Source organism: Poecilia mexicana, unplaced genomic scaffold (assembly GCF_051168715.1).
Source record: "Poecilia mexicana isolate PSO_F unplaced genomic scaffold, ASM5116871v1 scaffold_14, whole genome shotgun sequence".
NCBI lineage: Eukaryota > Metazoa > Chordata > Actinopteri > Cyprinodontiformes > Poeciliidae > Poecilia > Poecilia mexicana.
In genome coordinates, this window is record NW_028263383.1 from 3,850,785 (window position 1) to 3,877,496 (window position 26,712).

The 26,712-nt window shown below is 39.4% G+C and overlaps 1 protein-coding gene across 1 annotated transcript; it reads left to right on the forward strand.

Annotated features, from left to right (window-relative positions):
* The first annotated feature begins 1,543 nt into the window (after positions 1-1,543).
* Positions 1,544-26,370, forward strand: LOC106923475 (GDNF family receptor alpha-4). Its single transcript, XM_088012642.1, has 8 exons — positions 1,544-2,363; positions 12,350-12,616; positions 12,697-12,789; positions 12,866-13,235; positions 15,529-15,638; positions 16,034-16,168; positions 19,533-19,669; positions 22,146-26,370. Exons 1-8 carry the CDS (start codon positions 2,309-2,311, stop codon positions 22,347-22,349), a joined length of 1,371 nt encoding a protein of 456 aa, XP_087868768.1. The 5' UTR covers positions 1,544-2,308; the 3' UTR covers positions 22,350-26,370.
* The last annotated feature ends 342 nt before the right edge of the window (positions 26,371-26,712 follow it).

The window sequence follows — 26,712 nt, forward strand, 5'->3', positions numbered from 1 at the left end:
ACCTGTGGGACACATTTCCTCAATGCCTTTTTTTGTGCGTGAAATTGCACTTGTGCTTCATCTATTCCCCCTTTCCAGGATACCTTTTTAATTGCATTCCAACTGTAGAGATGTTTGTCTTCTGTTCTATGACTTAAATTTATTATTTTACTTTTGTTTTTTCAATTTTCTTTTCCTTTATTTGTTTGTGTGTGTACAATGGCCTTGTATTATGATGATTGTGATCCTGTTTGGTGTTTTATTTTATTTTTTTATTCTGACATTGTACTATGTGTTAAATTCCCTACTGGATTTTGTATAACTATTAAGGTTAAGTTGTTAGTGAAGTTTAAAACAAATGTACACAACATTTGGAACTTCAGGCACCAGCTGGAAATTGGTTTTGTTCTGTCTTGGCGAGAAGCAGCCACAGGTATTCAATGTTTTCATGCTGTAAGATGAGTCATTTTATGAACTTTGACAAGTTAATTTCAGCATAAGCCGTACTTTTATTGACTTTATTATTTTTGAAGCTAAGCTTTTCAAATGAGTCATTTCTTCATCAATGTACACATAAAAAATATGAGGAGAGCTGAATTGCTTCTCATGACAAAGAAGGAAATTATGTTGAGCTTTTTACCTGTACAGCAGGCCAGACACAAAGAGGCAAAATACCTCTTCAGGGTCAAAGGTGAGTAATCACATTTAAAGTGATTCTTCTCTCAGGGTAAATACCTTTCAATTACATGGTTAGGCGCAGTGTATCTTTAATAGTCTCTCAGTACAATTACAGAAGGATAAAAGTGGGAAACACTCTAAGTATGACTCTTCATTGAAGAGATTGGAACCTACTTCATTTAATTTTATATTTTCAAGATTGTTTGTCATACAATCTAAAACCAGAAATTAGGATATATGCACAAACAATACTGTTCCTTCGGGCTCCCAAACCAGCAGAGGGCCCCCAAGAGCTCTCACGTTTGCAAACGGAATGAAACTTTCTCAACTTCAAATGAGTAGTTTATGAAAAATGAAAAATATTGTTGAAAATGCTTCTGTCCATAAACAGTTAAGAAGAAATAGAAATCATCTAGGATTTAATAGAACTAACGGATATGCTAGTTTTAATAATAAATGGTGAAATACAACTTGACAGTTATTTTAACAGTCACAGTTTAGTGTCACTAATCATTTCTGCTGATTGCCTCTGTGTCGCAGTTCCACAATTATACCCATAAAACACTGACTCTAAGTGCAACCATTTAAACTGTCCCTGCCTTATGGACTCTTCTGCTGTGGGGGTTGAACTTTTTCAAAAAGTGGCCAGATGGAGTCGAGTAATAATATTGAGAGGGGGAATCAAAACCAACAGAAATTCAAGAGATTTACTTAGCTGACAGAACTAGAAATTTTGATCCGACATCACTTCTGATTTACTTTGACCAAAAACTGAATCTGTAATAATTTAACAGCAGCAACGAGGATGAGTGGGATTCAGTGCTGTTCAAAAAAAATGTCTTAACAAGAACAACAGTGTCTGTTTTTAAGTGGTTTTATTGTTGCGTAATAGTTCTTTCTTGGCATTGGCTATACCTCTTTATCCTGATTAATTCAAAAGAACAGTCTTAAACGAGCCCAGTACTGTTCATTGTTGGAAGTTATGTAAATCATTTTCAGAAATTTGTTATTGTGATTAGAGAACTTTTTTGTTTTCTACGTTTTCAATTGAAGCTTAACCGTGGCATTAAAAGATTAAAAATCGCCTCCTTTCAGTTACTTCCTACTGTCCACCTCCTGCTTTCCACGAAGTTACAACTTGACCGCAAAGACCCAGCTGTTCCTTCAACAGGAAACGTTTTGTCTTCCCAATTGGTACGTCCAGCCTGTTCGGGGGCCAATCAGGTTGGGGCTTCGCCGCACTCAACGTCCGCGCGGACAACAGTGGAGCTGAGCTGCGCGTGGAATCCCACGCAGAAGCGTAAAAGGCAACGCGCTTTGGAGACAGGTGCGTTTGCCTTTGCTGGGGAGTCTTTACACGGCAGAGAATCTTTTCCACTTTTCAAGCAATTCACAGGAAACCCGCTGAATGTTTACCTTGTTCCGTACGAATCATAAAAATGAGGGGAGCGACAAAAATCGCGAGAGCTTGAGTCACTTCTGTTCAGTTTTGCCAACTTTGTGCAGCAGACCGTCCGGAACACTTCAGTCCGAGCGGACACAGCAGCGGGAGCAGCAGAGGAGTGCAGAAGGAGGCTGGATGAAGCAGGAGACGGGCAACTGAGCTTCAGCGAGCCGGGTACCCGCTTCCCCATTCCGCAGCTGTCCCCCAATGTCACCGGACAGGATGATGATCATTGGACTTTTGCTCAATGTCTTTTCTCAGGGTAAGGAGCATTTATCATTTAATTGCATGAGTCCATTACACACATTTTCCTCTTCCATTATTTTCAGGTGTCGCATTTTCATGCACATGCGTTTTATATTCAGACCCCTTCACTCTGCTGTCCCTAAATACACTGCAACCACGTCTCCTCTATTTGTCACAAAAAATCTCAATGAAATACTTTGGAGTTTATGGTTTGGCACGCAGGGACTTTCAAGGGTATGAATACTTTTTCAGTCTATTTAGTAATTAGAAATGCAGCCTCAGGATAATATTTTTTATTTTAAATTTTGTGCAATATTGTGAGCAACTTATTTTAGAGAACATCAGTAAGCTTAGCAGATCTATATTTCCAAAATTTCATACATAAAATAGCACAAAAAAAATAAAAATAAAAATTGATCTTTGACTAAGATGTACATTATTACTCTGAAATTTTGTTCTTTTTGCTAAAGGGATTTGTATTTGAGGTACAAAAATTTGCTTGTGTACATAAATGTTGGATAGTTATTAAAATACAAGAACAAAGGGAAAAGTGTGTGTGTGTGTGTGTGTGTGTGTGTGAGAGAGAGAGAGAGAGAAAGAGAGAGAGAGAGAGAGAGAGAGAGAGAGAGAGAGACAGAGATGTTTTTTTCAAACCAAAAGAATGCAGCAAAATAATTCACTCTCGGTTCAAGGTAAGCTACCGAGACATAAAGTCAAAGAGGTTTATTAAATCATAGAGCAGGAAAAGTGTTTTCTATGTGGATGACATCATTGGGTCAGGTCCGTTATCTCTGCCTTGGACCAGATCCAGACAAAGGCTCTTCAAAGTATTGACTGGACTGTCCTGGGCTGCTGCAAATATCACACATGAATTTTTAAACACTTTAGTTCTCAGTACTAAATCAGAGCTTAAGTAAAATTGAAGTAATGATTTAAATCTTTAGGTGAGCATGACAGGTTTGGAGAATCCATTTGTCTTAGCTGATGATCAGATGGAAACAAAGCTGTCCAGAATAGTTCACACTTCACGGATTTGGATTCTTCGTCCTGCGAACACATTCAACTTTCTATAAATAAGTTGTTTACGACCGAAGCCAAAAATCTGAGCTCGGCTGGTAAAGAAAAGTAAAAAAAAAACTTGTTGGTCTTTTATACAAAAAAATATCAATTTAATCAGTGCTGTTGTTTGAATTTCATGTTTTCTCCTGTTTGCATGCACCGCATTGAATGACTTTTATTTAGAGCACCTCTCTCGTCTCTCAGTGGGTTCAATGTCGCTGAGACGCATGCAGACATTATAATTGTTTAGATCATGACAAGATAAGAGGAGACGGGGGCTTCCACACGTCCGGCTGCATCCCGATAATGTTGGCTGCGGGTGCCCATTAGAGATTAGGATCGCTGAAAAAGATTAAATGCTTTTCTTGTTAATGTCAAGCCGCTCATGCATTCTGTGTGCCACACAGAGTACTTAGCTTAGGTGGAATCACACCAAGGAAAAACATTCATTTTCAAGTGCCAATTAATTGAGATCTGACTCATTACACATGCAAATTAGATACTCTGTCATGATGTCAGTTCTTCCTATTATACCTGATTGGAAATCAAAAATTATTTGACTCAGAGTTTGTCATTAACGTTGCAGAGAACTGCGGATTGTGCAGAACGGAGTCTTAAATCTGCGTCGGTTTATATTTAATTGTCATTGGTCGTTTCTGCTACCTCAACAATGCTGGCAGGAACTTCAGAATAAGAGAGCAGCCTCCCCAGCTTGTCTGTCATCAAGACCAAAATGAAGAACATGAACTAACACAATATCTGCTTGATTTTGATTTTATGTGTCTTTAAGTTAAAAGACATACTTTCATATTTAAAGTAACCTTTTCATGTTTCTGCCGCCTGTGGGGTTTTATGTGACAGGCCAACACAAAGTGGTGGCGGTGAATTGTTTTCAAATTATTTTGAAGTAAGAATCTGAAATGTATGGGATGCATTTTTATTCAGATACACCCATGCTTTGTATAATCACCTTTTGCTGCAGTTCTGGTTCTGTCTGTTGGGATATGTCGCTACAAGCCATGCAGACCGCAGATTTGAATGACAAAAATGTCGCATGCATTTCCAGATTTGATGGTGGGGATGTGTAAATATCAATTTTCAAGCCTTACCACAGATTCTCAAGTAGGTTTAGGTCTGAATTCTGATTGACTGTTATCTAAACCATTTCATTTCTAGCTCCAGCTGTATGTTCACACCAAAAGAGCATTTTCTTACTCTTTCAACGACTGCTTTCTTCTTACCTATCTTCTATTAAATGCTTAATTGCTTTCCTGTCAACTCATTGGTACAGAGTTTCCCCATCTGTGTGAATTTCTGCAGCTCCTCCAAAGTTACCATAGGCCTTTTTGGCTTCATCCGTGATTAATATCAGTTTTGATGGAAAGCCATGTCTTCGTACACTGATTCCCAACCCTCCTCTCCTCAGGCAACACTGTCCTGCATGTTTTATATAAGTCTCTATTTCAGCACACTTGATTCTAATGATTCATGGTGTCAAGTGCTGCAGAAGTTGGTTAAATATCCAGTTATTTAAGTCAGGTGTGAGGCAGCTAGGAGACGCCTTCAGGACAGTGGTCCCTAAAGACCAGGATTGGGAGCCACTGTCTTAATCAATCTTCATTTGCAGATGATAGATTGAACAGTGGTGCATGAGGTGCTCAAATCAGATTTTTTTTTCTAACCCAGCCCTGCTTCAATCTCATCCACAACCGCTGTTTTCCTCTCTCTTCCTGATGCTTTTTGTTATCTAATGTTCTCTAATAAACCTCTGAGGCCTTCAGCGGACAGCTGGATTAATTCTGAGATTAATTTACACACAAATTAACCTTCCTTTTTTTTTACTAATTAGGTGCCTTCTGAGGACAAAAAGGTTGTTCTTAGTTTTATTTGGAGGTGTTGGAGTAAATCTGGCTAAATTCCAAAAGCGTACCACACTTTAAAGACTTTTGAGAAAGATTTTTAAAACCATGCGTCCTCTTTCTTCCTCTTCACAGCTTTGCAGTAACACTGTGCTGGTCTCTCACATAAAATTCAAAGAAATGCCTTATTGTTTGTGGAACAATATTCAATAGCTATGAATAATTTTGCGGCTTGCCGTCTTTAGTGTGTCAGAATACAGAAATCCCTTCCTGGTTATCATTTTCCAGCTAATGCAGATGACGTCATTCACACCTTTCCCTGAATTTACCTTGCAGAAATCTCAGAGACAAATGGCCTGACACTAAAAGGCCTGACGGTGTTTGTGCCACGTTTGAAAACTATTGTTAAATGACATTTAACCCGACTTTGACCTGTTACTGCCAGGCCCCTTTGGATTATTACAAAAATCCCAGGCAGTGCAGGCTGCAACTGTTGACTGACTGCTGCTATTTCTGTGCCTTACTTACTGGACCCGATTGAGCCTGACCAGTGTTTGTCACAGGTTCGTTTTTAGTTCACATAAGGTGAAAGCTATTCATGAGCATTCTCAGTTTGACTTTTTGAGTTTTTCTACTTGTAGAGTTTTCTCTCTTTGTTGTCGTGCCGTCTTTTTGTCTCTCCTCATGCTGAGGCATTGTCTGTCTGCACTCTGATTTTGTATTTCTGTTTTGTTCACAACAGCAAGATGCAAAAAAAAAAAATAATAATAATTGGTGCCTGTTGAACATCGCACAGGTAAAATAAAACATAAAATAAACTTTTTATCATAAGTAGTAATTTACATATTAGGCTTTAATGTAATTAAACTATTGAAGGATAACTGTCATCATAATTTCACCTTTTATAAATGTGATTTCTCACCACCAGCCTCTTAAAAAATGTGTTATGGTGATTGTTTTTTTTTCCTATCACCTAACTGCCATTGCCAGTTACTCAGTTTTTTGTGTTAATCTGAATCTTGACTGTCACTCACAGACAACTGCATAGATAAAACTGCTCTGATCAATGGGCATTACATGTGTGTGTGCGTGTGTGTGTGTGCGCGTGCGTGTGTGTGCATGTGGCCAAGAAATTATGTGGCACATTGAAATTTAGGAACACAGTAAACAGCAGAAGGCAGAAGCCTGGAAGATTCACTCCGACTGGCTGATGATGCACCTGATGCATTTAACCTGAACTACTGTGGAGGCTTGTGGGGTGTTGTGGTTAATGCATGCATAATGTGGCTCCACAATCCGACTGCCGTGCCTCATTAGATGAGGCATTAGCCACGTAGTAGACGCACTATTTCAGAACATAAAATCAGCGTGCACTCAAGTGCACCTCTGGCTCAACTTTTTCTTTTTTCAGACAACCATTTTACCATCCGTCACTGCTCGACTGGGCTCGGTTCTGGCTTCAGCTTATTGGCGATACACAATACCTGCAATCTTCTTTGTTTAGTCTGCACAAAGAAACTTAGGAAAAAGAGGCTCAACTGGACCACATTCCTGGATTTCCTGCCTCACAGAATCCAGGTCTTGTTTGCATTTCATCAAGCCTAATTGAGGATTCTGCTTATCAAAGCATGGCAGCAAGGCATATTTAGTCAGTTCTAGGCTTGGAGTTTGTAAAGGTTTGCCAAATGTCCGTGCCGCCATCACTACAGTCTCTTGTGACCACAGAGTGTGAAGAGCTTGAGTCAGTTCAGCAGGGATTAAAAAAAGGGACAGAAGTAGAAGTTGGAATAATAATAACTCTATTCTTATTCACATTTATTGTAGAGTTCAACACCTCATGCATTTTCTTCTGCATTTAGTAGAGGTTTCCCAATTTACCAGCCAACATTCGGCCAGTTTGGGAATAAACAATTTTAGTTTCATTTGAGCTGATTCCGAGGAAAACATAGCAAGTAGTGTCACTTATTGGCATGTTTCTGCATTTAGTTCACTGCAGTGTCTCGCTGCTATGTGTGTGACTTCCTGTCGACAAGTCCCTTCTGTCACAGTTCCCGACCAAATTTCACATCAGACTCACACTTTCCCACTAGGCATTCTCTCTTGCCTAATCAAATTACTGCCCAACAATCTGGATTCTCTTCAGCCTAACCCACCATGTTTGAAGAGACAGAAGAGGAACTTGCCAAACCGTCTCTCCCTGTGAGAGTGGGCGCAGAGTGTTGAGGGCGGCGCAAAAATCACGGCGTTAACCTTCATCAGCTTTGCCTCACAAATTCTATTAATCACTCCAGTGAGAAATCAATAGGGTGCTCGCATATCAAAGTAATTCATCTCTTACGTTTTTTTTTCCTATTTTATATAATTTAAAAAAAAAAAATCAGCCTCTGTCTTTTCTAACATTTTTCTCAATCAGGCTTTTTTTTTAAAATGTTGCATTGCAGAATTTACTTTGCCTTGCCACTGTAAAGCCTTTTTTCCTGTTAAAATGTACTACAAACAAAAGTACATTTTATATGGATTTTGTAAAGGAAAGACAAAATAGTTCATAATTATGAAGCTGAATGAAAACAATGGCTTTTATTTTAAAACTGTTAAATGCATTCTCTGTAGCCATATACTTAACATAGACGTCGCCCAATCTGAATGAACTCGAGTTATTAAAGACAAATTAGCAGCATTTCAGTTTTCAGTTTGCAAAGCTGGTTGAGGCAAACCCCGAATTTAAAATCCGTGCCTCACTTTTCAGATTGCTATTTGTAAAAACGTTGAAGGCCATTCATCATATGGCTTCCACTTCACAATTATGGACTACTTCATGTTGGTCTGTTACTTAAAATCCCAGTTGCATACAACAAAAATTGCCTCCATACAATTGCAATTCTTTGCAATTTAGACTGTTGGCTCTCTGTTTTCCGCTGTGGTAAGAATAGAAGAAAACAAAGTGCTCTCTGTGCATACAGAAGATTACAGGAAGCTTCTTTAAACCGCAGCTCAACACAGTGGGATTTGACACTTTGGTACAATTAGCAATACATAATACATAGGCAGACTTTGCAGATAGACAGGTAATGATCTCCTTTACACTTCACCCGGAGCTGTGACTGTGACAATGACTCACTGCCCTGTGTGATACTATTTTTTCGTCCCGCCTCCTCCTATGGATTCTGTGCGGCGGCTTTGGAGTTTTTCCTGCGGCGGGGATGAAACACAACTTCTGTTCATGATATGTCTCCTACCAAAGCGAGACATGGACCTCATGCGGTGCTCGAGATTACAAAACATGCAGCAGCAGAATTGAATTGCAGTCGCGCTTTGTGCCACGTGTCAGCAGGAGCTTAATCGAAGTGTGTAACCAGACAAACTCAAAAGCCGTGTTTGTGCATGAACTGAGGCGATGGATTATATGTTTATGTTTACGAGCTGAGCCAGTGAGCACACGTGATAAAAAGACAGGTACGGATCTGCTAGCCGTCATTCATTACGTTTAATTTCTAACACACTTTATGCGTTTGCTCGCCTCTTCTTCTGTGTGGGGTGCACTTATAAAAGGGTACGACAAATTCACAAAATCAAGACGAAAAGTGTGTGTGTTTCCTACACACACGTTATATTTTTTGCTAGACTGAGATTGTATGGGTAGAAATTGGTGAGGGTAATTAGGTGTCACATTAAAAAAGAACTAATTTCCAGAAGAGCTTTAATAAAATACATTTTTCACTCACAAAGAGCATTTCCCCCCATTGTTTCCCTCAGGCAGCTTCTGTCTTTTCTGCTTTGTGACTCTAATGGGGCAACAATCATCATTATGGAGAGATTTGTGGCTTTTCTCTCACAGACCTTCCTGGTTGGAACATTTTGAGTCAAAACAACCCTAACTCCTTATTTCTACAGACAGACGGGCTGTTGTGGTTCTGAAGAGAAACGAGTACTGAGGATTAATAGCTCTGTATTGTAGAGTGTAAATATTTTGGCTTATAACCACGTCTGAATCTTGACTGCGCAGGCCTTTGTTTTAGGACGTTGTTCTTAGTTTTAATCAACTTCAATGAAATTGAATGAATTTCATTAAAATTCATTCAATTTTAATGAATTGCAACATTCCTCAGCATCTCAACAAAAGATGGCATCTTTTGGAGCTAACATTGATGGCAATGACTGGAAGTGCAGCTCTGGTTTTTGACATGTAATTGGTTGCATCTTCATGGCGGCGAAATGAAATTCCATTACAGATGGTGACTTGATCGAGAGAAAGAAGGAGATAGATGATGATGAAGAGAATAGGTGAAGGACCAAACCATGGGATAGCCCTAACGTGACAGTGAGTGTCAAAGAGAAATGATCCTCACAAGATTTGTGAGATAAGACTGGAAGTAGCTGCAGGCAAAGTCTGTGAGTCCAGTGGAGTGGTAGGATCGGATGATTTGTGAAAACTGTCTCTGTACTATGAAAAGAGCGAAAAGTTGACTGGAATTTCTTGAATATGGATTGGAGGTGTGCCTGTGGTTGTTGTAGTAGTTGGCTTTCTGAGAAGTGATTTCATATTGGCACTTCTTTACTGAAGTGTGATTTGGAGTTTAGTTTCAGCTACCGTGCTTCTCGAATGGCTGAAAGCCAACATTTCAAGCAAATATTTGCTTTGTGTGCAGTAAACGCCGTTTCTTTCCTGGACTTAAATGAACATATCATATTGAAGAATCGTACCAAAAATAATTGTGATTACGATTTATTTTTCTAATCATGCTGTTCTCCTTTCGCCTACCTTTTGAAACACATTACTGCATGAAAACTGTAGCTTTACTCTTTGTGTAAATTTAGTATGCTCAAATAACTGTAGGCCTGTTTCCAAAGCTGAATTGTGTTAAATAAACTGTTTTTAGCTTCACAGAGGTGTTGCATCTGGAGGCGGTGTTTGATGTTGGCTAAAATGCTTTTTCCAAATAAATGCATTTCTGTTAAAGAAGGTTCTCACACTCACTGTTACGGTGTCTGACAATGATATATGTTTTCCAAATAAATTACATGTATGTCCCTACAGTATATGAAGTACAATAAGCATAACAAATGTTTTCAACATATTTTATCCTTCAGAGTCTAACGACTCTCATTACAATGCAAGTTTTATTATGATGATGAATGGAGTAGTTCAAACGATGTTTTAGAAAAAAAACTCCCTGTGAGGGTTTGTGCATTCTAGACACATCTCATATTTGAGAGTTGGCTGCTGAACAGCATCGCTTTTGAGGCAGAAAATTATCATGTTCATATTTTTTTTCTTTTTTTTAATGTTTGTGTGTGTGTGAGGCTGTCTATTCGCCAGAATTTATGCCAAGTTTATGAAGGCAATGCTGCTGGGGTTGCTATATCCAAGAAGCTCTCCAGTGATGAATCCAGTGATGAAAATAGGGTTTGTCAAAATAATCAACGCTTGAAAACGTTGTTCCGGCGAAGTGAACATCTGTGAAATCAGAAAGAAAGGAAATCAATCTTGAAAATGTGCTTTGGACGGATGTCAGCAACTGTAATCCTGCACTGGGGAACGTGGATAAATTATCGCCTGTAAAAGAAAAAAAACTTCATTACTAGTATGAGTCATGAAAGACATCAATATGGTCCAACACTGAGCATTGCCAAGAATCTGACATTACTGTGTTGTGACTTAACAGTGTACAATCTTTATTGTACATGTGTTTGTATTAGCTGATGAAATATAGGCAAAAGAGGCTGAAATAAGTGTGCAGTCATTACCAAGACCTTGGCCAATTACTTCCACAAAATAAACAACAGTAAAACAAAACGGTTGTAAAAGAGAAAGGGGACTTTAGGGCATCAAAACCTTTTGCTTGGGCGACCAAGGACTTACCAAACCTCTGCAATAAGTCAGACAGGAGAATACAGTGAGACCATTTAGGCAGAAAAGAGTTTTAACGATACCTTCTGCTCAAGAGACAAGCTGGCAAACTGTGTACGGTTCAAGACAAGGTGGCAATATTTTAGCAATATTTTCAAGAAAACTAGGAATACAGATATTTTGTTCTCACAAATAATTTGAAGGTTTAACAGACTAGAAAATATAGGAACTGTTGCTAGTCTACACAGTCTACCATTGATTTGTGAGAAAGAATATAGTTGAGAAAACCATTAAGATCCTGAAGAAATTATTAAAACCGTTACATAAAAATACAAACAAAAACCTGAGCTGATGGTGAAAAAAATTACTAATTTGAACTGTTGGAAAAACAGATCTTCTTATACAAGTAACATTGGGAAGCATTAGGACAATGTCATTAATTTTTTTCTTGTCAGATAATAAAACTTTGATCTAGAGATCTTGATTTGGGTCAACAATCTGCCTTTGTCTTCATGGATAATTTGGCTCTGTGCAGGTGAAATCTTGAGGTGGTTCAATACTTGACTCTCAAATCCATTAAGAAAAATGTCAACTAAATGTTTTTCTGCATCCAAATAAGCTAATAAGGTGTTTTATTGCAAAAGAGCTGCAGCTCCAAAATTTCATCTTTTTTAACCTTTGCCATCAGAGGGATCATAAAGTTGACGAGTCAGGTTTCTGCACTGATTTAGATTTTTTAACGCCATGCCTGAAACCTGAGATCATCTGATTAACTAACTGCCTATTTTAGTTTAAATGTGATGATTGATCATTTCGTTGTAGTGTTGCATGTAACCACATCTAATCTAAAATCGTGTATTTTGGTGTATGTTACTTTATAGAATGCTGTCTGCAATCTATTACTACAAGCCTGCTTCCTGGCTGAGATGGAGACCTGAGTTTCACACTCAAGTTGCACATTAATTGCAAAGACTTCAGGCTTGACTTGACTTTTTGACCAGAACATAAACTGCAAACCTTCTGCTCTGACAGGTGAAGTGCAGCCGGACATGGTTTTTGATGAAAGGATGAACTTGATTTATTAGCCACTGACCATCACCGATCATGGGATATTAATAACACATAACAACCTATTCATAATTGAGCACACTGTTACCTTACTTTTTAGCTTGCAATCCGTAGCGTCTGCAATGAACCTGTTTGCAGCTCATAATGTCAGAGTCTCCTCTTCTGCAGGCGGTGTTTCAGTATCTGCGTCCTTAGACTGTCTGGTGGCGGAGCAGGGCTGTGTCCAGGAGCCGTCCTGCAAAGGCATCTATCGCCTGCTGGAGTACTGTGCGGCGGAGGAAGCCGTGTCGCCTCTCAGTTCAGATGCCCGACTGGAGTGCCTGGAGGCCCAAAACTCACTGCAGCATTATCGGCCCCTTCAAGTCTGCAAGTGTCAGCGGGGCTCTCGCAGAGAGGAGCACTGCCTGAAGGTTTACTGGACCGTGAGATTCGCAGGTGGGTGGAAAACACACACTTTGTACGTGGGTGTTCTTTGAATTCGGTTGCTTCATTCGTGTGGTCCAATGTTGTTTCAGCGTACGATGAGTATGAAGTGTCCCCATATGAAGAGCTGAAGTTGAATCTGGTGAGAAACATAGAGGTGTCGCGAATGGCCTCCATCATGGCAGGTAGAGTATGTCCTGTTGGTTTAGAAAGCTGTTTGTTTTACTTCACACTAACGAGTCGGTACTCTGCTTCCTGCAGCTTCCTCTGTTGTCGTGGACGGCCAGAACCAGTGTCTGAAGGCCGCCCAGGACTGCGGCCTCTATGAGAAATGTGGCTCCCTGCGCTCAGAGTATGTGGTAGCTTGCACCAAGCGAGCAACAGCCACCGACAACAGCTGCAACCGCCAGAAATGCCACAAAGCCCTGCGGCGCTTCCTGGAGCGTGTGCCGGAGGAGTACAGCTTCGCTCTGCTTTTCTGTCCCTGCTCTGACACTCTGTGTGGGGAGCGCCGGAGGAAAACCATTGTGCCATCATGTTCCTTTGAGGAGAACGCAAGAGGGGAGGAAAGAGTCGGCAAGCCCAACTGCCTCAGCCTCCAGAACTACTGCTCCAGAGACGAGCTGTGTAGGTAAGAGCCTGTGTGCAGAGAAACAGGAGCAGTAAAGTCTGCAAAGCGATGAGCAGCAACCCATCTACCCACTTTCCAAAGTAGTTGCATTAGTTCACTCAAATATTCATAACAGTTCAACTTCTCATGCTTTTTCACGACAGCCAAAAACTTAAAATATGCATAAAATGAGTTTATTGGGGTTGAATATGATAGACCTTTGCAAAGTAGTTCATAATTCTGAATTTTAAGCAAAAGTTAAAGTGCATGTTTTCAAAATTATGCACATATAAGTTCTTGAGAAGATTTAGCTCCACAGGATTGATGATTTTAGAAACATGTTTGCTGTATTTGTAGCTACAGATCTCTGGGGATAAGTTGCTACAAGCTCTGCAGATCTATAACCTGAGATATGTTTTATTTTTTAACAAACAGGTCAATGTTTCTGTGATCTTTGGGTTCGGGGTCATCAACAAATCTCATTTTAAATGACATTTCAATCGGACCACCTCACCTTATGTGGACTTATAGGTTTTATATATGTGCATACTTTAATCTGTACCAGCAGTGTCAAACTCATTTTCATCTTGGGCCATATCAGGATATTTAATGTTCTCAAATGGCCAGTTGTGCCAAAATATATTGATAAAACCCATTTCTAAACTTGAAATATTACTAAATGAATGTCTCTGCATATGATAAATATGTTTTAAAATTAAATAACATTGAACATCGTTTCACATTGATGTAATTTGACAGTATAAAAATAAAGCTGCTTTGATTTGATTGATAAAATGATAAAATAATATTTAAGCACACAGTTGCTATCCTGAAGGTTCTATTTAGACTTTCTATGTAGAAATATAGACTAATTTAGGGTCAAACTATGGGAGCAGTGGTTAAGCTTAGGCTGTTTTGCTCCTACCATCTTACTCCAGTTCCTCCTAAGAGATCTCCACTGGCTCCCAGGCCAACTGGTTTGTAAAATCCGAACTGTGCGTACCGGGTCAGCCCCAGGGCATCATCCCCACCGAGAGTCCCAAAACGCTCAAGAAAGTTCTGCGTCTGCAGAACTTCTTGCCCGTTCGTGGATAGTACAGAGCTTAGTTAATAGTCACGCTCTCTAGGTCGCAGGGACTCAGGCTGACTGATCATAAAAAGCTTTTCTTCCTGCCTTGGCTCTCCCCTCACCACTTAGACATGGTACAGCAGCCACAGCAGAAGCTACACCCAAACCCACGGTCAATTTCATGGTCTCTTTTCCCAGCTGTCATGAATAATGCCGGGAGACAACTGAACTACTCCACCTGAGAGAGACTTCCACATCCCCCCTGAAGCAGCACGGTGCATTTTCCAGGGAGAAAAAAAAAAGACTTAAATTTATGACTCTTAACTGATTCATCCGTAGCGATTACTTTATTCATAAACACATGCAGCACAAAGCAGAGGGGAGCACCCTACACACTTTCCTGGAACGGAAAATGTCGGATTTGGTTAGTAATTTAGTAATTTATTTTAATTACTGTAAGGGAAATTATAGCAAAACAGGTGTAGCATTTACTACTGTTATGACATATAGTTTATATTTTCTAAATGAAAACGGTTGGCAATAATAAAAGGACATTTTCCAGAGACTCATTCTGCAGCCACATAGCAAAGCTGGTGTGTTATTAGCAGCACAGTTCGTTCTGTTTAAGAAAATACTTTTATTATTTTGTTTCTCAAGGCAGCCACAAGTTTCAGCCAATCAATGGGAAAATCCCTGAAACGCTCCTTCAGTAAAGAGATAAAAAATATGTTTGGTTCACTCCCTAAGCCCTCAGCATTAAACAAATTGAAATTGGAAAGCTCTTCTTAATTCACTTAATCCAACTTGTTATGCACTGTAAAAATATTTAACCTTTTCACCTTTTTTTCGCCCCACAGTACAACCAGAAACTTCCATGTATTCAGTTTGAATTCGAGTTCATGCAGTGAAGATTCATGTGTTGTTTTTGTCTGTCTGTATTGAAAATGAGATCCAAACAGATAAGATTTAATTTCTGAAGTTTTCTTACAAAGAAGTGTTTGTTGCGCTGAAAAAAACAACAACAAATTTCCAAACATATTTCTAATGTAGGTACTTCTCTTTCTCATCCTTCAATTTATTTCATTGTGTTGATTTATGACAGCCCCGAGTGCCAAAATAAAACTTCCAAAACACTTTAAAATGCATTCAGTTTTTATGTGTTGACGCTCCAAAAACCCATTTTCTCCACTGAGTGTGTGTGCATGTGTGTGTGTGTGTACCTGTGTGTGCGTGTGTGTGTTTCAGATCCCGATTTGCAGATTTCCAACACAACTGTCAGCAGTCCTCTCTTTCTGCCTCTGGCTGTATGCGAGAGAGCAGAGCCATGTGCCTCAAGGCTTATACCGGACTCATAGGTGAGACGCTGAAAAAAAATTAAAACATGGAACAAGGTGAAACAGAGAAGCTGAGAGGGGAAAAATGACAAAAGCCAGTAGCAGAACTCATTATCAGTTTTGTGTTTCTAAAATTTAATTCACATATTCTTTGTTTTAATGCACAAAATAAAGATGTAGATCAATTAAAATGCTGTGATTCAAAAGCACCGTTTCTTGATGGTTTGCATGAGCATAAAAATAATTTTATTTCCTTCCGTTTTAAAATACAACAAAAGCTTCAGTGTACTTGCAGTCATAACAAAAACCAGACAACTGCTGACTTCATAATCTAAAATTGTTTTTGCACGGTGCAAATTCTGTACTTTTGCTGATGGAAAGTGTTGTTTAAAGAGTTTTAAACCTTTGCTTTCCAGGAACCATCATGACTCCCAACTATGTGAGCAACAGCAGCACGGAGGTGTCCCAGTGGTGCTCATGTGAAGGCAGCGGGAACGAACTGCAGGGCTGTCAACGCATCCAGAATCTGTTCAGCAACAACATGTGTCTACGTAAGGGAAGTGCATGAGAAAGTTTGTGGGACAGTTCAGTTTTAGGGCTGAACTGTCCCAGTGGGCCATAAATTGCGCCCACTCAGGACTTGATGGACTCTTTGGATTACCTGGACTTTTTTACTAAAAAAATCTGGTGGCTATGGTTGAGAAAAACTGAGTCCTTATTTATGTTCATTATATATCAAATGAACATTCTTTCATGAATATTTTAGCTGCCATACTCAAATCCTTTAGAAAACCTGTGAGGAAACCAAGGACTATATATGATCTACAGCAGACCGAGGCACTATAGAGAAATCTAAATATGGCTTTTCTGTAATTTGTCTTTTTCGGTAGATACATCTGGACCTGCTTTTGGATCATGCTAAAAAGAGAAGAGCAGTAATGGGAGGTCTCTTCCCTCATGCCTCCCAGATGGCTCTTTATTCAGAGCCCAACTTAACAATTATGCATAATTTGTATATTGGTGACTGAGAGATATTTTTTTCATGTGTTCCTAAAAGCCTAATTACTATGCTTTTTGTTCCAAGTAAAATAAAATGTTACTTCGTTTAATTTATGAATCAAATCCTTAAAAGAACAACGCAGAGGCGCAGTAAACAAATCTAATCATTTTGGATAACTGGTGTTACAGGTTAGCAGATATTAACATCTGAAACATATGCTGAAAGTCACAGAGTCGTAATAATATCACAATCCAGTTTTCTATAATATTGATCAACTAATATGTAATTACTAGAGTGAAACTGGTTGAAAGGTTTCTGTTTGTGAAGAACAGATTGCTGCATTTAGGGATTACATCTGTAATCGACATGATCAGACAACAAAATAAATAAAATCCAAGGTTTGAAAATGATCAGGTATAAGAGACCTAATGATCTCCTGCTCCTTTCTTACCGTCAGAACACAGTGAGATACTTTAAGTCTCTACTGTAAGGATTAAACTAAACACAAACATTAGCTCCGGCAGTTTGTGGAAGTTTTCGATTTCCCTCTTCTCTCTGTGAATATTGTGAATAATGGCCTCATGTGCCACAGATCATTAAAACCGAGAGCATAACCACAGTTACTTGAAAATTCTGGATTGAAATGTGGCAAGAAACATGAATTAAAATAAATTATAGTTCTTCTGAAATGTTAATGAGTCAATGCTGCAGCTTAGGTTGCCAATTTCCTTCATGTCTTTATACTTTGTAGAATAAACTCGCAGCCGACAATCCTTGTATCACTGTAATAACAGAGGAGACGTCGTATTTCAGCTGTCAAATGTAAGTATTATCTAAATGAATGGCGAGATGCTAATCTAACTGAGCGCTTTCTAATGTGCATTAATACAGAATTCAAATGAGGTGGGCCATAATTGATGATTGAGAGGGCAAGGCACTGAACCATAATGTTTTCTTATAAATAAATGAACAGCGAGAGATGTTCTCCCGGGTGCTTGGCCGCCTGCCAAATGCGAATGCGATTCTGAGACTCGGCAGAGTCGATGAGTCCTTTCACCAAATCGTGATCAACTGGAAGCGGCTCGAGGTTGAGTCGTAGCCAAACCAGAATGAGCATCTAGAGGTCTTGCTCAGTACGTCCTGCTGATGTATAAGGATGCCTTGTTTAGCATGTGCCGTACAAAAAAAAACAAACAAATTAAAGCAATAGGGGACAGACAGACAGACAGGCGGTTTTAATTAGAAATAAGATTTCACAATGAGGGGCCTCATTAACAATCAAGCTGTATGTGACTTTCATTTAGCGTACAGCACTCACATTTTGTTCTCAACATTGTCTTCCAGAAATAACATTGAGGCTCAGATTAGTTGTGATTGTAAACCAATGCAAAGTGAAGATAGTGGGAGACAATGGGAACTCTGCATGCCTGTTTTCGCCTGCCAGTCGGCTACCATAGATATCCTGGAGATACCAGCTGCTGGTTTATTCCAGAAAACTGGCATTTCTTCCCATTCTTATATTAAATAGATGCTTGTGAATAACCTCAAATTAATTAGTCTTTTTTTTTTTTTTGAAACTGAAAAAAGTTAACTGCTTTCTTTATCCATTTGCAAAAAGGTTAACTTTGTGGAGCTCGTTTTTGTAATGTTTTTTTCACTGCAGAGTGACCATGTGTGAGCAGCACACGGGCCTGTGGCAGGGCTCATTATGTTGCCGATTAAACAGCCCATCCAGATGTGACCAGCTACATTTTCCACATTCAGTTTAACACTTAAATATTTCTTCTCCCTTCTCGGCTCGAGACAAAAAGCTGAAAATAAGTTGTGCCTTACAAAAGAGGAAAAACTCCAAGTGAGGAAGGACTGACACTGGAATAATTTAGCATGAAAGTATATATGCATCTGATATTTGAGCCACAGAATTGAGTGTAAATTGAGTTTTTTATTTTTTTTAATTGGTTAGAATATAATTTTCTGGGCAGGTTTTTGACTCCATAGCGATTGTTTGACTTTTGTCCTCTGTGGCCGCAGCCGTGTCCAGAATCAGCTTTGCAAGTTGAAATTAGATGGAAAACACAACATGTGAGCAAGAATATATGCTACCATGTTACTTTTTCTGTTGTTCTTATTTTGTATATTTTTTTACAATAAGTGATATCTCTTACAGAATGCCAGACAAAATATATTAGAAAAAATGTGTAAAAAAAAAACATAAAAATAAACTTAAATCCTTTTACTCATTGTGGAAAATATCACACGTTTGGAAAACAATGGTTGTTTTCACAAAATTTCTGTTGATTCTTGCATTGTTTCCCATAGAAATCCTTTAAAAATGAACGAATGTGTGGAAATAAACCTCGTGGATTTATTACATACAGTGGAGGAACTATGATGTTTCTTTTCTGAAGTTTTGGGATTCTTGTCAGATATTAAATGATAATCGATTGGCATCCTTTAGAAAACTTAAAAATAGATTGTAACCATTTTAAATCCAGAATGATACAAATCAATGCAGAATTGGTTTATTGGACAGATTAAATAAAGTTTTATTTTCTCTGCCACCTCAGTACTCAGAACAAAATTCTATATCAACATTGAATAAAAGTATAAAAATGAAAGTTCTTCATTTTTATTCTTTGGTTCTTCAAATGTTTTGTTCTGTTGAGTAATTTCACTATAAACTTGTATTATAAGGTTTTAATTAGTTGAGCAAATCTCTCTTAAACAAAAAAAAATATATATATATTTCTAAACTAAGCTCATCAAAAGGTAACTTTTATTATTAATAGTGAAGAACTTGGAGTATTTGGCTCCATCTTAGCTGAGAACACACACTGATAATGTTTTAGTGATGATTCAAAGCGGAATTAAGATGTGAAACTAATGAAGACGTCCCCTGCTGATTTTGTTTTTAGGCAATGCCATCAGCTCCATGGGAATCTCAGCGCCTCCTCCGGTGGAACACACGCCGGTGCCAGTTTCTCAGCCCTCCCCTCGCGTCTTCCAGGAGAGGGTCCACGTTAGCGTCAACACGCTCCCTGAATTCAACAGCGTAAGCACAAACTCCTGCTACTCTCTCGCCGTGTGTCGGTGTTGGAGATACGGCTCCAGTCAGGGGACTGCATATCAAATCCTAACGCCGACGTTTCACTGAGGACTGTAGCAGTGAGTTGAGGCCCAGCAGCTTCCTGCATAATCCCAGATTATTCTTGTCTCACTTCCTCTTCTATCTCCACCTCTCAGTGTGGTTCAGGATTAGCTGTAGGTGTTTGCTGCAATCTTGACTGTTATTATTCATGGGAGTGCGCTCGTCTGGTTCATATGTACAGTTGTAATCTTACTATATCCTGTATTGCAATAGAACCTCAGGAGACCCAGACCCCACTGTTCAGGTGTTTGACTTTTGCATTTCTTCCGCACACTTCCATTTAAATACCTCTTTACAATGATGTGGAGGGAATCCAGTGAAATAAATCAAATGACACGGACTGGTGTTTGAAATTTGTGAGGTTAGATCATTGCTGGACACTAGTCCGGCCAACATGGAGATGTGGTTGAGAAATTACAATTTCTTAAAATTGTCTTGAGTAAACATTCACGTAACGTCTCAGGGGAGTTTGCGGGTCAATTTGCTGATTTGCCCATTTGAACCTGAATGTCTCCATGCTTCCCATTGTGGAAGGTGATAGCTACCTTAATTGTTTTGCTAAATTAACACACTACGTTTAGCTGGAGGACATAAATAGTGCTGTAGTGAAATGCAGTGGCAGCAAAAACATCCAGAAGTAGAACGTCCCTTCATCAGGCTGTCACTTTTAGCTGCAAAAAGAAATTCAGCATCTCGGTGAATCACAAAAACTACTCACTGATTTTGCACCAACAGCGTCACAATCATTAAAAATAACAATAGAACTGATCTAGTTTCATTTAAATTCATGGAACAGTTCTGTGCAAAATCCTCCACTTTTCGACTTAAACTTTCACAAATAATATTGTTGTAGGGCAGGAGATAAATGAAAATGTAATAAAATCAGGTGTGTATTGTCAGTCTAGTGTAGTATTACAGTTCAGCATTGATTCTTACTGTTCGGGTCGCATGGAAGCTGTTGTTTTTGTGCAAGCTGTTGCTTGCAAGGTTGTTATCCATGGAAGAGGCTGCCTGCAGAAAAGTGTGGCGCTCGCTCCGTGACCTTTTTGCAAAAGCGAAACAGAGGATGCAGGAAGGGGGAGGGAACCCTGGAAGATAGTGGCATCAGGTATGCTGAAGCAGAAGGCTGTCCCCCAGGTGAATCTGCGTTGTGCATGTAAATATAATATGCAACATATTTATACATAGATGGAAAAAGTCCAATCTAAGCTGAGAACTGAAGTGTTGTCACTCAGAAGTGATATTAAATAAATGTAGCTGCACATCTTCAAACCACTGAGTATTGTATTTTCATGCATCCCATAACAATCCTATTGTCAACAGTCCCATAGTGTTGCTTGATGCAAACAAGGCGGTTTTATTTTCCATGCATTTGGAGTTGTTCTTTCGCAGTTCTTGTCATAAGCAAATAAAAGAGCAGACAGCAGTTTGGCTCTGCTTGCCTTTGAGCTTCGATGCATGATAACTTGGAGATTTTAAAGAAGAAATTATGCTAGCCCATATAGGCATGAAGCCCCGTGGAGGAACCTTGCAGTTGCTGCAGAGATATCCAACGATGGCCGTCTTATGGCAGCAGCTTCAATGGAATATTTTATCAGGAAGAACATGACCTCATTCTCTTTGGATTTTTTTTTTTTTCATGTTCAACAGCCTGTTTCTTCTCAGTCCTATTCCTGAATGTTCATGTTGTGGAGCAGATGCAGAACTTTACAGACATTCCCAAAATACGCTGGTTTCTTTGCTAAATCAAGGTGATCATAAGGAACCCAGACAAACAAATAAGGTCATTAAAAGTTGCTAATGGGGATGTGGGCAGATTTGGGCAGTAACTAATAACATTTACTCAATTACATTTACTTACTTGAGTAACTTTATTGGAAAAAATGGACTTTGGGTCCTGCTATGCGGATGTTACTTTGACATGTTGTTGAAGATTCTTTCATTGACAATATCTTTCCTAATTGCCGTGGCCTCTTTCAGTGGGATTATGTTGAAAGTACAAAGGAATCAGAAATGGTTTGTGTCACAACAACAAGTTTGAAGTACTGTTTTGGCCTCCAAATTTCGGAGAAATTTCACGCATCTGTGGTTTATGTTGGACAAACAAGTCTTATCCATGAGGCCCAGTTCAAAACTTGTCGGACTTCAAGAATCTGATGCTACCAGATGCTAGCAGCATCTAGTCCCAAGTGCTAGTAGATAAAAAACCAAAACAAATCAAGGCCATTTTGAAGGTTTAAATTCTCATCTTGAATATTTTCTTTGTATATTTGAGGTGTTTTCATGCGTAGCAAACTCCGACTCTTCTTGAGTCTACACCGTCCCTCCATGTTTCATTGCGCTTGTTAGTTGGAGCAGTCACTCTTTCTCTCCTCCACAGATGGAGGACAGTGACCAAGAGGAGGAACAGGAAGAGGGAGCAAATGAGGAGTTCAACGTCATCCCACCATACTCTGAGAAGGACTCCGACACCGAATCAGGTGCCAGAGGGAGTCAGAGAGGAGAAGCCAGCCAAGCGGAGCTCGCTCTGCCGTTGCTGCTGCTGCCAGGTCTCTTCTTGAACTGGGAATGCTGGAACAACTGAAGACTCGACTTTTCTTTCAGCGTAGAGTTTGCAGTTGCTTTCGGTGTCGAATTCATTGCAGCCCTCACTGTGGACCACAGTCGACGGTTACGGAAAAGACGTGTAAATGCCTCCAAAAAAAAGTTTGTGTCCTATTCCTCTGAACACTGTAAAATATTCAAACTTGTTTTTTTATTTCCTTTTGGGCATTTATAAGACATTACTCATCCTTCAGTTTATTTGCTTAAGTGACCTTTCCTCAATGTGAGTACATGGGTGAATTGCAAAGTGCTGTTTGGGCAGAAGCTATATCTAGAGCCTCCCTGTCTTTTAAAATAAAAAAGTAATACACAGTACTTCACAAAAAAGCATATCACCCAGGGCTAACATGCGCCACACACTCTCTGGAAAACCATACCCAGTCTACTCGACTGCAACGAGACGGGAGCGCAGCTTTTGATTTCTGTTTCATAACTCGTGTCGCATCCATTTCTCTGCTGCTCCTTTGGCTCTTTCTCTATCTTCATCATGCTAAAAAAAAAAAAAAACAACAACAATCCGCTTTAAAACAAGCTAATAAAAGAGGAAGCAGCATTTAAACCATTTTGTGAAAAATAAAAAAAGGATCTCTTAAAAATTGCTTCATTTGACAAGACAGGGATGAGCTTCAGAATGATGCGCCGTCACGTTTTGTATGCTTGTTCTAACTCCACTCGCCGAAAAGCATGACAAAAGTCACTTCGCTCTTTCTTTCTTTTTCTTTTTTTTTTGTTAACACACCACTTAGCATTATTCCTCCTGCACCAAGCGGCTGAGAACTCAACCGCGGGCAAAAGTAATGAGATCAGACTCCATTGTAGAAACGGTGTTGGGAGAAAAGCAACATAAGCAATTACTGCACGATTCAAATTGCTCCCATGCAGGGGGGAAAGTCTGGAGTAAGGCTCACGGGAGAGAAAAGCCAATTTGCTGCTGTCGTAGCCTCTCACTTTTTTATCCTTAGGAGATCTAGTTTTAGTGCTCCTTCCCCGACATGTACGTTAGATGTTTTGGAAGCAAAATGAAGCAATAGGGACGGACATAGGAGGCTGAAGAGCCTGCTGGCTGCTCTCGTCACCGGCCAGCACATCCAGCCATTCTCTCTGCTTGAAATATCTTTTGCTGATGTTAATGGTTTTTCCTCTTACGGCTCATTTTCCTGTAAAATTAAGGAGCTGTGGATACAGAGGTGGAAGGAAGTTTTCGTAGAGAGATATAAACCAGTGTAATTTCAAAACGGGTTTGAAAGAAATAACTAAGCCGAGTTCTGTAAAGATTTTTGGGGTTTTTTTTGTGTTTGAACTCAGTATTTGTAATGGTTGAACTGAAATTCATAGGTGACATCTCAGATCGAGAGGAAAAGGCTGAATGACCCACAGCTTTTATGAAGTGTAGTGTCTGGTCTTGTTTACTTGACAGGTTGTTAAAATGAAGACTTAACTTTGGATGCAAACTGAGAAGGACAGAAATGTAATGAAAGCCAACAAGCAGCGCTTCCCTGAATCCAGCTCCATCTTTCTTCACATTTTCTAGAAGTCAACGTTAAGCTTTAATTGGATTTTGTGAGTTTAGTAAATACGACTTGACTGTTACATGCTTTAGGGCAAAGTGACATCATGCTGTTTTTTTTTTTTTTGACCATTCCTTGCAGAAAACAGCAAGAAAACAGCAAAGTGGATGGACGACTCTTCAGTTTGCTAAAGCTCCAAAGTCCAAACCAGAAAAACAGAAATACAATATCAGACTGGGCATCAAAAGGTTGCGTTTGGTTTTAATAATGTGATCTTGAGCGTTCTGTGCTAAATATGGTGGTGTAATAGTGAACTACACACCAGTGTCAGAAGCTCATGTAGGGTTCGGGTTCTCTGTTCCTCTCAGTGATCCCAAGCATGGTCAACTGAGTCAAAAGGAACTAGTCTTGGTTTTAGATCCTTAAGGATGTTTTACATCAGTTTCATTTTAATTCTCATTTAAGGCGTTTTCTCAGTTTAAGCACACTTTCTTGGTCAACTACAAACTTTGTGGGCCTGAAGCCCATCCAGGCAAATTAGGAGTAGAAAATGCTGGATTATTATATTATATACTTCCACGTTATAATTGTAGTCCACTTAACTCAATCAGATGCTAAAGATTGTTTTCTTGACCGCGACCACATTTTTGGCCCAACTGAAGTTCCAGTTAATTGTTCCTTGACATCTGAATCAACACATCTACAGTCATCAATAATCTCAGACCTGCTAATATTTGGCTTTCACCATATTTCCCCCAGAAATATTTTGACAGAGCTCACAGAAAATGTTTTGCTGCTTCATGAACACTGAACATCTTAAAATCTAAAGACTAGTTTGTCAGCTAAAGTTGACCCTGGTGTGGGCATCCACCTCCACCAAAGCTTTTCACTTGAAATATAATATCCTACCAAATATTCCACCCTGAAGTTCTTTGTGATTGCACCACTGCATGCACTGAAATTGACAGCTGCAATTCGATATGTTGTCCAGCTCAACATTCTGTATCCAGAAAAGACAGTAAGAAATGCCAATAAGTGCAGCGACGACTAGTTAAAGCATAATTTCAACTAAAGAGTTTGTCACGGTGTGTGGTTGGTGGTGGTGTGGAGAGATGCAGGGACACCCAGGACGTAGATGAAAATGATGATTTTAATGAAAATGCTCAAACAGTCCAAATCTCAGGCAGCACGGCAGAGCGGAAACACAGAGGCTCAGCACCGGTAGCAACTGAATTAAACAGAGACTGACAAGACGAGCTTATGCCGACACAGGACTTCACAGTTCTACTGTGCCGGCAGACGAACTATCATAGACAACATTAGACAAGGACCCGAGGAGGAACAAGTGGGACTAAATACACTGGGAGGGTAATCGAGGGAACGAGACACGCCTGGGAACAATTAACGGGGAAGGTGCAGAGACAACAGAGACTCACAGGACAGAAACTGAACACAGAAAAACCCTAAAATGACACAAAAACACAGATTATGACAGAGTTGTCATTTTGTGCTGAGAAAAACGTAGACGAAACGTGACTACCTATCAGACAGAGAGGTGCAGCAGTCAAAACAGTTCCTTTTATTATAAATAGCAACATCAAAACATCAAATATGGCTGACCTACACAGTTTTGCAAGCCATGCGCAAGCCAGTAGGCAGTTATGTAAATAAACAGACATACACCAACAACAGAGGAGTCAAGTTAAGTCAGGAACTCTGATCAGATCCACTGAGGGATCAGAATCTGAAACCGAGTCCGATAGTCTCAGTTCGATCGGGGACCAAGATTGCAACAATTGTTACATCAACATGTGGTGGTTTCTCATTTCTCTGTGCCAAACAAACCAAACTCTTTCAAAAAGTTTGGTTTTTGAAGTCCAAGTGGTTCTTGGAGTCGCTTCTGTTGGCTCGACTCCAAGAACCACTGAGGGAAACAACACGAAAACGTCTGAAGAAGACATGAGCGCAACTTCCTTCTTGACGAAAAGTAAAAAATGGAGTGGAGTCAAATTTCAGCAGCTCTAGAGTTTCTTTTATTTTTTGGCAAAGGACTACGAGTCATTTTTCCTACTAGCGCTAGACTTTTGAATCTTGAACGTCAGGAACTGGTGCCCACTCTGTTTTAGCCTTTTCGTCTTGTTTATGAGCTTTCATATATTTTGTCAGTACATACCGTTTGTTTATATTTGTAAACATTAATGTCACACATTGGTTCTGTTTGTTGAGGGGTTTCAAAGAAGAAAAGCTCTACGTTTATAGAATCTAAATCTTAAAAGAACTGTGTAAATACCTACCAAATTAGACAGTTTGTAGTTTATATCATAAGAGTAGTAAGACCATGTACAGCACTGTTTCACATGCTAAATTTATTGTAAAAACATATAAAACATAGCAGATGTTTCTGTGTATTTCCTGTAATGTTGTGCCATAAAAAAAGTATGTCAATTTGTTTACAGAATAAAAAGTCTCATTAAAACGTGTTCTTGTCTAACACACCCGATGCTTCTGATTCAAACTAATCGCACTGTTTAAGAGTACGGAGAGTTTTATTTTATACACTGACATAACCATCTAAATACATTTCCATGTTCACATATTTCTGAAATTCAACATTGTGGACTACTTCTACAAACAATTTCTCATTTCTCAGTGTGATACCTTGAAATATCCTTGCTGTAGTTTAAGCAGTTTGGGAGGACAGTAGCTCTACTACGAAGTGCACAGAGGAGAGTCAGTGGAAGCTTATTCACTTGGTGCCTTCAGATTAGCTTAAAAACTGGACAGAGAGCTTAATTGAATGGGTTTCCTTGACCAGGCAGGTGGATTCAAGCATTA

Excerpts from the sequence above, each read along its gene's own strand:
- LOC106923475 (XM_088012642.1), top strand. The coding sequence starts at position 2,309 with ATGTCACCGGACAGGATGATGATCATTGGACTTTTGCTCAATGTCTTT. Across the intron at positions 16,169-19,532 it reads CAGCAACAACATGTGTCTAC|GCAATGCCATCAGCTCCATG; the intron begins GTAAGGGAAGTG and ends TTTTGTTTTTAG. Across the intron at positions 19,670-22,145 it reads CGCTCCCTGAATTCAACAGC|ATGGAGGACAGTGACCAAGA; the intron begins GTAAGCACAAAC and ends TCTCCTCCACAG.